The sequence below is a fragment of the Myxocyprinus asiaticus genome, chromosome 26 (assembly GCF_019703515.2).
Source record: "Myxocyprinus asiaticus isolate MX2 ecotype Aquarium Trade chromosome 26, UBuf_Myxa_2, whole genome shotgun sequence".
Taxonomy (NCBI): domain Eukaryota; kingdom Metazoa; phylum Chordata; class Actinopteri; order Cypriniformes; family Catostomidae; genus Myxocyprinus; species Myxocyprinus asiaticus.
Window position 1 is genome coordinate 24,571,190 of NC_059369.1, and position 12,554 is coordinate 24,583,743.

The 12,554-nt window shown below is 38.7% G+C and overlaps 1 protein-coding gene across 4 annotated transcripts in view; it reads right to left on the bottom strand.

The window, feature by feature from the left end:
• Positions 1–12,108, bottom strand: part of LOC127417054 (membrane-bound transcription factor site-1 protease-like) — a 33,052-nt gene extending 20,944 nt beyond the window's left edge. For 3 of the 4 annotated variants that reach the window (XM_051656747.1, XM_051656745.1, XM_051656748.1), the window contains exons 1-2: positions 11,960–12,108; positions 7,341–7,852 (exon numbers count right to left, since the gene is read on the bottom strand). In XM_051656747.1, coding sequence (XP_051512707.1) covers positions 7,341–7,569 — 229 coding nt within the window. In that variant the 5' untranslated portion in view covers positions 7,570–7,852; positions 11,960–12,108. Of the gene's footprint in view, positions 1–7,340; positions 7,853–11,528; positions 11,577–11,959 lie in introns of all 4 variants that reach the window. The other variant, XM_051656746.1, reaches the window with a different exon arrangement.
• Between the last annotated feature and the right edge of the window lie 446 nt (positions 12,109–12,554).

Here is a 12,554-nt window from a genome sequence, read left to right on the forward strand (position 1 = left end):
ATACATTATTGTCTTGTTTGAAGGTTAGACACAGCCAACATGGAAAGACTTTTAAGCTGTAAATGTATAGTCTTGACAAACAGCTTATTCAATCTTTGCTGTTCTAACTGCATTTTCTTTTTTTATATAGAGTATATGCCTGTCTTTAGACCAAGGAAACCTACAAAATTTGCCCTGTTAATCAACTTAATGGTCAACATTTAAAACTATTACCACATAACTGACCGCATTGCCAATCTCACCATTCATAGCTATGGTTGAAGGAATTAGGAGTGAATAAAACATTAGAGGATGGCATAAAGGGCGCATTCGTAGACCAGTAATCAGGCCACTATAAATGTTGTGTTATGTTCTGGTTTTGTATACCCCTACCCCCACATAAACACACACACCACACCCAATGTAGTAAATTACGGGCCCACTGAAAACAATGCTGGAATAAGATGATGTCTAAGGAATGCACAGCCAACCCCCTCTGGGCTAGCTGCCAGTGAACACACAAACAAACCATCCAAGAAGAGGGCATGATCTAGCCAATGAATGGGCAGCTTACTAACAGAGATCTGCAGTACAGTGGAGTACATTATACCACAGAAACAGACTGTTTAACCTGAAGCACTCACGATTCGTCCTGCCCTAAATTTCACAGAGCAGGCCAACAGCTGCTTTAAACCCACAATAAACTTCATAAACAGGCTGATAGCAAAATTGTCATTATCAACACTAAAATCTAAATTACAGCACTAAATTATGTACTAAAACATAGCGTGTGTTGTTCTATGGAGAATTCAACATTCTCCTTGCAGTTCCAAAGTTTAGATAAGTTAACTAAATGCACTAATTTAACCCACTTTTGTACAAAATATAGTAGTTGCTGGAGCAGACAAAACAGCAAAGGTTGTATCAAAAAACTTGACAACAAAACACACATTAAAGTTTAATCATCGACAATTATAAATAGACAGATTTAGACCTGACTGATTAATCAGCAGATATCTGGTCATGATAAGATTATAACCATAACTGCTTGACCAGTTAACAAATGTTAGAACCTCTTTGTTTGAGCTCCAAAATCTGTTTTTGTTAACTGTGTAAATTAAGAAATTGTTAATTTCAGAGATGGTTTGCACATTTCATTACCTATCAAGAGTATATATACAGTATATGTATATTGTATATATAAAAAAATTTGCAAAAGTATTAAGCACATTAGATGTTTCACAAAAAACATTTGTCTTAAGACTGTTTATTTTTCTCTTCTGCTTTAGTGTTTCATTAGGAGCCCAGCAACAGATGGTATAGTCCTGTTGCCCCCATTTACACTACACCTGGTTTTAGGTGCATTTCAGGTGATCCGATCACATGTGGTCAGAGCTAAATACAGGTCTAAAACATTTTGCGATCGGATCACAAATACAAAATACGGAGGCAGTCAAAAACACATGTGACCACATCGCATTTGAGGTGTAAAAGCTAATCCGTCCTGTTTGTTTCCCAGACAGAAGCGAAGTGCCACCCTTCACCTGTCAATCAACCGCCGTGTTAAAACAAGAGTTTTAACTTTGCCGGTCATGAGCGGCTTTTAAAGGAATGAAAAGTCAGATCTGAAAATGTATATACACAAGTAAGAGAACATGGATCTTCTTCAGCGTGTCTGATATCAACACAGATGAGAACACGAACATCAGAAGCTCCTTTAATGCAAGTAATCCACTAAAACAACAGAGATATCTGCTCAAAATGTTGCATAAGATCAAATGTAACCTGCATCTGGTAGAAACACTAGTTTTTTCATGCTTTATTTGTCTTTTCTGAATTTTTGCAGTTTTTTTTTTATTAGTGGTCGACCAATATGGGTTTTTTTAATGGCCGATGCTGATATCCAGAGAGCAGGCCGATATATCTCACAATATAGTAAATAACAAACATAAAATGCATTAAAACAATTAATAAACTTTTATTTAGCACAATATTTACTCAATGTCACACAAAACTTTAACTTTGTAAAAAGAATCTAAAAAAATTATATTGTATTTTAAATGGTAGATAGCAGTTTCTTCTTATTTCTGTTTAGTCATCAAATTTTAGTAATTTATTTGCACATGAAGAAATTGTTAATATATTCTGAAGAATGAAATAACAGTACACACAGTAGTCCAGCAACCATGGATGGCATGTCTACGTTAGCAATCGCATTTTCTCAAAAAATACTAAATCAAACCAATTGTACATAAAGTGCATAAGACATTTACTTAGAGCACACGTGAAGCGCTTTTACTTTGAGCACTAATGCGCTCGTGCAGATCCAGCACGAGCAGCAATCTCCTGACAGTTTAAATGGCCTGGATCGCCTGCTTGGATTCTAACAGAGTGACCGTCATGATTTGTGAATCAGAAGAACTTTTGATCCTTAAGTTTTGATTCTGGCTGATAGAATGCGCAATTCAGAGGAAGATCATAGATGAGCGCTCGACGGGAAGAAAAAGCTGGATTTTCGTTAGGTTTGTGAATTACATCTGTTTAAACAAGATATCTGCATATTAGCAAACGGTATATAATAGAAGTTTTATTGATACAGTTGTGCTCAAAAGTTTGCATACCCTGGCAGAAATTGTGACATTTTGGCATTGATTTTGAAAATATGACTATCATGCAAAAAAACTGTCTTTTATTTAAGGATAGTGATCATATGAAGCCATTTATGATCACATAGTTGTTTGGCTCCTTTTTAAAATCATAATGATAACAGAAAATCACCCAAATGGTCCTGATCAAAAGTTTACATACCCTTGAATGTTTGGCCTTGTTACAGACACACAAAGTGACACACACAGGTTTAAGTGGCAAATAAAGGTTCATTTTCCACACCTGTGGCTTTTTAAATTGCAATTAGTGTCTGTGTATAAATAGTCAATGAGTTTGTTAGCTCTCACGTGGATGCACTGAGCAGGCTAGATACTGAGCCATGGGGAGCAGAAAAGAACTGTCAAAAGACCTGTGTAACAAGGTAATGGAACTTTATAAAGATGGAAAAGGATATAAAAAGATATCCAAAGCCTTGAAAATGCCAGTCAGTACTGTTCAGTCACTTATTAAGAAGTGGAAAATTCGGGGATCTCTTGATACCAAGCCAAGGTCAGGTAGACCAAGAAAGATTTCAGCCACAACTGCCAGAAGAATTGTTTGGGATACAAAGAAAAACCCACAGGTAACCTCAGGAGAAATACAGGCTGCTCTGGAAAAAGACGGTGTGGTTGTTTCAAGGAGCACAATACTTGTTGACCCCTCTCCAAACATAGTGCTTATGGTTGTGACCATTAAACTCTATTTTGGTCTCGTCACTCCAAATTACAGTGTGCCAGAAGCTGTGAGGCGTGTCAAGGTGTTGTCGGGCATATTGTAACCGGGCTTTTTTGTGGCTTTGACTTCTTTCTGGCGACTCGACCATGCAGCTCATTTTTGTTCAAGTATAATTGTATTGTGCTCCAGCCAGGTTTCCTAAGCAACCAAATTGGCCCGGTTGCTAGGGAGGGTAGAGTCACATGGGGTAACCTCCTCATGGTCGCTATAATGTGGTTCGTTCTCGGTGGGGCGCGTGGATGGCGTGAAGCCTCCACATGCGCTATGTCTCCGTGGCAATGCGCTCAACAAGCCACGTGATAAGATGCGTGGGTTGATGGTCTCAGATGCGGAGGCAACTGGGATTCGTCCTCCGCCACCCGGATTGAGGCGAATCACTACGTGACCACGAGGACCTAAAAGCACATTGGGAATTGGGCATTCCAAATTAGGGAGAAATGGGGAAAAATCAAAAAACAAAACAAAACAAAAAATTACAGGGAACTGTTGAGAAGAGAGAGGGAGAATGAAACAGGTAAGCACTTTAGTATTATAAGCTCAAACGCGCCTGCCGCAGCTCTGATATGCGGACCGCTGAATTTAGACTGTTGCACACCGGTCTATTATTGTAGTAACATGACACGTAACAACAAAAACCTTGACTGGTCGTTTACAAGTCTCAGACGCTTCACATGCAAGCAGGTGATTTTCGGCACCCTAAAGAAACAAATTGGCCAAATGGGAAAATTTGTCGCCCGATAATTAAAAAGTCTGAATATCAGCCAATTTATGGGCCTGGGCAATATATCGGTCAACCACTATTTTTATCATACAGTAACACACTGACAGTTATAGATGCATGTCGTCATGAAACAGAGATCCTCCCCTTGAAATATGGTCCCAAGTGGTCATAGGAGACACATTTAAGCAACCAGGTTTAAACAGCAATGTGTCACTCCAGACCACATGTGATCGGATCACCCGAGGCACATCTTAAAACCAGGTGTAAACAGGGTAATTGAGTTTGGGAATACATGACTACTGTAGACAGAAGCAATTGAGACAGTCTAAACACACAGAACTGTGACAAGTTCTCCAAAATGCTTGGAATAACCTATCTACCGTCAACCTTGAAAAACTGTGCGCAAGTGTAACTAGAAGAATTGGTGCTGTTTTAAAAGCATTGGGTGGTCATTGTAAGGGGGAATAGGGAATAAGGTAAAGGAGGAATAGGGAAGCCACCCACTGGTCCAAGGACGGTATCCAATGGCGTGGCTGAAGGTCTCCTGCGCGTTCTGTCTTATCGTGCGCATTCAGTTAATACTTTGATTATTTAATTTGAGTTCCATGTTTTATTAATCTTATTATTTTCTTTATTTCATTTGACTCCAATTATGAAAAACCTCATTGATGTATCTATGCTCTGAATTTAAGTTTTGTATCTTATTTTTAGTAATTCTCTCTTCTAGACTGCATTTGTTATTTCAATGTTATTTGGGTCCTATGCCGGCCGGACGCAGGTCCTTTAACTACAAATTCATCAGTTTCAGATATTAGTAAGTTTTAGACTAAGTCCTTATAGGTTCTCGGCTTTATCCGTTTAGTCTGATTTGGCTAAGTTCATACAGATTCTCGACTCACCGTTTAGCCTTTTAGTACATACTTAAGTAATGGGTTACTTCTGAAGTAGCTTAATTAAGCCGACTCTGACCATAGATTTGTAGTTAATGAGAAATATACTAGAAAACAGTCCTTCAGAATGAATCGTAATAATTTATTTACCAGGTAATAGTAATACATTCAAACAATCCAATTAAACTAATAAATCAAACTCAAATCTATCAGTGAACCAAGCATAATAATAATAATTAAAGTTGCATTCCATTCAAACATTTACCAAACATAAGAAATTCAAACTGCAATTACCTGGTAATGAAAACTACACACAATGTTTACTGTGTGGGTCATCTGGCTACAGAGACAACCTTGATTCCTTTGTCATCTCTCCTTAAATACCAAAACGATTCTATTGTTATATCAGATGTGTGTGTTTGATGTTATACAATTTAGGGGTTTGAAGGTAGACCTCTGAAACTTGTGACTTGAATGTTTGATTGATGTTTACAAAGAATGATTTGACTTTGCTGAAAGGGAATGAGACCGTTTTACCAGTTGCACTGAGACCTCTTGAATGATACCAAACATGTATGATCAGAAAACCTTTTACATTACAGAACAGGATAAGTCATAACTTTTTTTGGTGTCCTTAAAGTGACCTGAGGTGAGAGAGAGATAGAGAGAGAGAGAGAGAGAGAGTGCAGATGTGAGTGTGATTTGTGTTTTATGGTCCCCAATCAGTGGGGTGTTTTCTCAGGTGGAGATGCTCCTCTGTGTGAGAGTTTTATGACGTTGGTTCTCGCAGAGTTCTTTGACTTTCCCAGAAGTGATGCAGAGAATTTTGTGCCAGTCTTACATCATTAAATATTGATGTAGTTTTTTTATGTTTACTAGTGCCCGACCGATATATTGGTCGGTCGATTTTACCCTTTCACCGATATATCGGTATCGGCATATATTTTACCAATATGAAAACTTTTTTTCAGAACATATAATGCAGAAAACAATGCTTTAGAATTGGTGTCATTACGTAGTTTGTCCAGCAGAGCGTGCTCCGACTCCATTGTTTACAGAGCTGACTCTGAGCTGACAGTGGCTCTGCAGACAGGGCGGAGTTGAGCCGTGTCAGTAAATTGCTAACTAGTTTGTGAAATACAGACTGGAAAGTTAATAAACTATGACCCCATCATTTTCCCTTTTCAATATAACTAATATAACATTAACCTTGTCCCTGACTGTGTCACTCATGTCTGTTTACTGTTAGCCAGCTATAGTTTGTCAGTGCAGTCAGTAATGTAGCAGATTGAAAGGTAAACATCAGAGCATCTTTTTGCAGCTCAGCAGACAACAGTGCGGTGGTGGATTGTGTCTGATGAGTGTTGATTCCATGTTATGTTGTTACTTAGTTGGTGAGACACAATGCTGGAAAGTAAAATAAACAAAGTCCCGTCTTTTACTCTCCGTGACAACGAGCTTATAGCTAACTAGCTAATCACATAGCTACTTTCATTGTTGTCAGCTGAGAGGAAGCTAATGAGTAAACATGTATTCACCAAACTGTTTTGTTTAGGATTCACAGTTTGGTACCCCCTTCAACCAAACAATTCCAGTCATGTCATTTATAAAAATGTAATATTTAAAAGTCTGGTTTTCCACCGGTGAAAGTTCCCCTGAACTTGTATAGCAAAACACGGTGCAACACCGCTGCCGCTGTTTATCTCTTGACTCAGCAGTATTAATATAGTCAGCATTTGACTGATACTAAACAGTACTGGTGTTTATTTAGATATTTATTTTATTTTTATTTATTTATTTTAATGGTCAGCAATTGACTTATACTAAACAGAACTGATGTTTATTTAGCTATTTATTGTATTTTTATTTATTCTTTATTTTCTCAGTGTTCATTTCTAGAATTTGTTGGCAATGTATAATAATAATGTCAAATATTCTTTGATAAAAATATTTGTTTAAGAAAGCAGCCTTCTGAGTACCTTTGCATTGTCATATTAGTGCAAAATTAGTGAAAAATCCACATAGAAAATGTGTGTTTTCATTCCAGTTCAAAAATTTAATATAATCGGCCACCATATAGGTAATCTGTGAATTTTCCCTCTCTAAAATTGGTATCGTTCTCAAAAATCCCATATCGGTCATGTTCTAATGTTTACTGTTCTTTGTATGAAGTTAATTGATAAATAAAAATTATTCTTTAAAAACATCCTCACTACAGATTTTATTTTACAGCTGCCTAAAGATTTTGTACAATACTTTGTATACCAGTGTCTGCATTATTTCGGCCAACCTGCAGTCTAAATTTCAGCCATTGAAAAACCCTCATCAGTTGCCCACTATTGAAGACAATGATATAAGACTTCACTTACCATGCCTGACCACTTTGGTAGAAAAGTCCAGTTTGAGTGTGAGCTGCGAGCAGTTTGGGCTCAAGAGTGCATCAGCATTTAGGGGAGGAAAGGGAGTGGAGAGAGGTCCACTCTCTTCCTCTGTGCCCACTAGAGGCAAAAGACCCCCAAGTATGGCCACAAGCAAACACAGCCGTATGCTCATGGTCCCTGTGGTCCGTTTCTGCTCATTTCCCGTCCAGAGATGCATGTGTCCGCAAAGGTAACAAACTTAAAAGGGTAATTGCAGTTTTAAAAAAAGCTTAGGTCCAGAACTCTAACAAGCCTGAATAACACATGGCTTGAGTTTTCATTTCTTTCTGCGTTTCCTCTCCATTGTGTGTTGCAGCAGAGGTGATCAGTGTGGCAACCTGAAGAGAAGGAGGGGGGCCATCTTCGCGAAAAGGTAGCAGGAAAAAAAACTACAGTAGATCAGGAGGGGTATTCATCCGGTAATGGGCTGCTTCATAATGACCAAGGTTCTTGTCTTCTTCCTGTCAACAGATGACACAAAATAATAGTATCTCAATAAGCAGCTTGCTGCCACATGATACAGACACACAGATGACATTTCATATTTTCAAAGAATGTGCTTTCAACTTGGTATAAACAGGCGTATTTTTCAAAACATCACTGCAAACTAGAAGAATCAACCAACCAAATGTTACCCTTAACTTATAAGTGTTTTATAATAATGCTATTTGATGAAGCCCAAACTCGTATCTGCAATGTTTTTTTTGCTTGTTTTTTTTAGGTTAATAAATGAGCCATCACAATAAAACCTATTTTTTTAGCCAATTCCCACACTAAACCATCTGTAACCTGATTTTGAAATGATTTCACACAAACTTCTATAGAGTGACGCTAATAATCCACCACATAGTGTTAGCCGTAGGATATAGACTTACAATGTGAGGGCCGTTTTCCTGCAAAACATTGTCCCCCACCCACAGGCAGGCTTCCAGAGTCTTAATTTCCAACTAACGCCAGGCTGTGAATTCCTGTCCTGCGAGAGCTGGGCTTACCGCAGATAGCACTGGGCTGTTATGTAATTCTGTTTCAGCCTACCTCACATCCTAGAGTATAAAATCTAAGCCAACAATATGCATACCATATGGTTTTTATTATAAACCACCAGACCAGCCCAGCTAGTTACAGCTACATAAAGAATGGGTGCAAGGCCGTAACATAACACAGGGGTCGGCAACCTATGGCACACGTGCCAGCATTGACATGCAGAGGGGTAATCACTGGCACGCCAGCAATGGTGAGAGAGGAGTAGACCATTTTATTTATATAAATTCCGCACCAGCATTCAAATCTACTTTGTGATGTTATCCTTCCTCATGATCACACAGTGTGTTTTCATCAGCTGAATGGGAGGCTAAACACTATTAAAGCGTGATGAGACTCACGTTGCGCGTGCAAGCCATTTGCACATCACGAGCCAGCAGTGCTTCGCACGAGTAAAAGTGCCCACTTTGCTTCGGTCAGGCTGCGTGGATGACAGTCTACATTCTGTGTTTCATTTTGATTCTTTTTTGTTTTCAGAACAACGCATGTGATAAGGAAAACACCATTATTAATACAAAAGATTTCCAACCTAGCATACAGGTACACCCTCCTTAAACCATGGTCACACTCAAGATTATATTAAAAGGTAATTAAATGTAACACATCGTGTGGTTCAAAAATCATAGTCTATTCAAAATATAAATTAAACCTGGAAATAAAATTTTAGGATTTTGCAGGTGCGATTCACCAAAAAGGGCTAAATAGTTGATCGGCTTGTGATGCACGAATGGCTTGCACGTGCAGCGCAAGTCTCGTCACACTTTAATGGTGTTTAGTCTCCCTTTCAGCTGATGAAAACACGCTGCGTGATCATGAGGAACAGGGTCGCCTGCAGCTGTACGGCCGTACGCACTGTGCGTACCATGAGTGCTTCGACTGACCTGAGAAATATTTACTCAGAATATTTCATCAATCATGAAGTGTGTCCCGTATTTCTGTTAGTTGTTTAAAAGAACTAGCAATGCCCAATTTGCAAATGAATAATTATTTTGAGTCAGTTCTTTTCAATGAATTGGCCAAACAGGCTTGCAAAACGGTTTGAATCGATTCGTGATTCAGTACAAATCGTTCAGAGCGCTCTCTCACTGAATCATTTAGAGCGGTTTCTCACACAGTGAAACAGTATTGGGATATTTACAAATACAGTGTTGGATACAGTGTAAATTTACCTACAGTCAACTGAAACAAAAGGCTGTCTTGTTGAGAAGTAACGTTGAGAAACTTCAGCTAGTGCTGCATCATGTGAACAAGGGGCTGTTCAAACTGAACGTGTTTTTGCGTCCGCTCACGCTGTTTTTCAATCATTTTCCATATAAACATTCGCTAGACAGATGTCTTTTGAAAACCACGTCACGTTTCACTGTGTTTTTAGCATCTCTCACAGGAGCACTGCATTTTTAGACACTGAGTCAAGTTAAAAAACTTCTTCAACTGATAAAAACGCATCTTGAGACACTTGCGCGCTGCTTTATTCGTTATTGTGCATTTTAGCACGAAAACGCATCTGTCTGAACAGTTACTGGAAGAAATACTTTAGCCAATAGTTACATGAATGCTACTCATACTTGAGAAAATAAATAAATGCTTCTCAAAGTCACCAGAATTAGGGGGCCTGGGTAGCTCAACGATGACTACCACCACTGGAGTCACGAGTTCAAATTCAGTGCGTGCTGAATGACTCCAGCCAGGTCTCCTAAGCAACCAAATTGGCCCGGTTGCTAGGGAGGGTAGAGTCACATGGGGTAACCACCTCGTGGTCGCAATAATGTGGTTCGCTCTAGGTGTGGCGCGTGGCGAGTTGTGCGTGGACGCCACGGAGAATAGCGTAACGCGCTCAACAAGCCACGTGATAAAATGCACAGACTGACGGTCTCAGACGCAACTGTGATTTGTCCTCTGCCACCCAGATTGAGGCAAGTCACTACGCCCACCACAACGGCTTAGAGCGCATTGGGAATTGGGCAGTCCAAACTGGAAAAAAAAAAAAAAAAAAAAAAAATCCCCAGACTTGAACACTTTGGTGTTGTTTTTTGAACACACAAAAAAATCTCACCGGGGGAGCATGCCTCCGGACCCCCCTAGATATAAGGTTTATTAGGCAGATTTCTGTACATACCCTCAGATTAAATCCTGCAGGTGCCCCTGATGAGGAAGGATTACATCAAGATGTAGATTGGAATGCAGGTGCGAAAAACTTCATATAAATAAAATAGGCTACTCCTCTCTCGCTGTTGCTTGCGTGCTAGTTTTTTACCCTCTGCGTGATGTTGAAAAATGTATGACATAATATAATACTGAAGATTCAACACAATTTTGTGATCAGTAATCAAACAAGCAAATTTGTGACATTAACCGTGTTAACTCCTTTTTGTACAAAAGGACAGGTTCTCTTTCATTAAAGCACTTTCACAAGATGCTCTGTGAAAATGCACACGCTGGATCATTATTATATCATAATCATCAGGTTTTATACACATTTTTCAATCAAACTGTTCTGCTGATAATATCATTTGTCATGAAAAATAAACAATTAAAATCAGAAAAATTGACTCACAGCCACTGACCAGGAAAATAAAAAAATGGCACTCCATGTCAAAAAGGTTGCCGACCTCTGACATAACACGATCAGAAAGAGAGTACTAACTCAAGAAAAAAAATGTCACCAAATTATTAAAATACAGTATAAAACTTACTTATTTTTAATCATGAATTACATGGCCAAGTTTAAATGTCCATCCTGATAAATTAAAGTGTCTGAACAGAACAATTTTTACTTGCATGTTTGCATTTAACCAGAAGAAGTGCAAAAAATAAAGAGGATAAGCAAGATGCATCTTTTTAATGCTGTATTTTTATATTTTATATTTTGGTATTCAACCAAAAGGAAAGGAGTGACTTAAGCCTGTAGCATACAATCTGTTATCATCATCAGAAAGAGTGGCCTGCCACCCATAAAAAGTCCTGGAGAACAAACAAGTAGCCAAATTACCCATGAAAACTGGCTTGTTGGCTAAATATGGTCATCACCAGAATGATAACCTGCCCATAAATAAAACACTCAGCACACTTTAAACAAAGTTTTGTATTGACACATACCTGTACAGTACAGCATTCTGTAGTGGATGCAGCATGCAGTATTTGCAGCTTACATTGGATGTAAAGAATGATGGAGTCAATAGATGGAAGAAATGGTATGGTTGTGTACTTATAATACTTTGACCAATGGTAAAATCGGAAATGATCCAATGTCTCGCTTTCAACAAACCATATGCTGGATCCGAAACTAGCCTACTAAAAAATAACAATACCGCTAGCTATTTCAGTAGCTATAAAATCACCAAAAACGTGCCGATTCAGCGAATAATGTATTTTTCGTAACAGAAATAGAAAAAGTAATGTCTTTTTTTCTTCGCCAAACACACAAACATGTGGCCTTGCAACCATCCTGCTACAAGCTAACAACTAGCATAGCAAAGCAGGAACATAAGAGTCCTCAAACATGATCAACGACAACATGTCATACTTACTCTCCGTAGAATAAATAACGATGATGCACGACTTGAAATATGTCGTATCTTATTCTGACTGCACACAATTATTGCTGTTCCTAATGGCGTTAGCTAGACAGTCATCATTTGCTTTAGAACTGTAACGTGAGAAACTGGTGTTAAACTAAACAAGCAGTAGCCAATCATTGATCGAGGTGTCACGACTCGACACCTGAAGGACGTGCGTTCCTCCAATGACTCTTTATGTCATTGGCTATTGTGATGCCCATAATGAGTTGCTTTAACAGTCAGCATTGCACATTTGTTTTGAGTGCATTAAGTTATTAGTTGGTTTGTATGCTCGTCTTAAAATATAAACCACAAAAATGTGTTTCGCACCCCCCTGTTATTACTGTCAAGGATACATGGAAGTTTCCTTTCAAGACATCCCAAATCACTACAACCACAAGAAAGATCAATTTCCCTTGTTAAAAAATGGCTTAAGCCAGCTCAAGGTGGTTTGTTGGTCTTAGCTGGCTTACGATGGTTCGCTGGTCTACCTTTCTGACCTAGCTGGTATTCCGCTTGCCTTAATGTTTGGCCAGCTAATCTATTGGCTGGCTAAGCTGGTGTC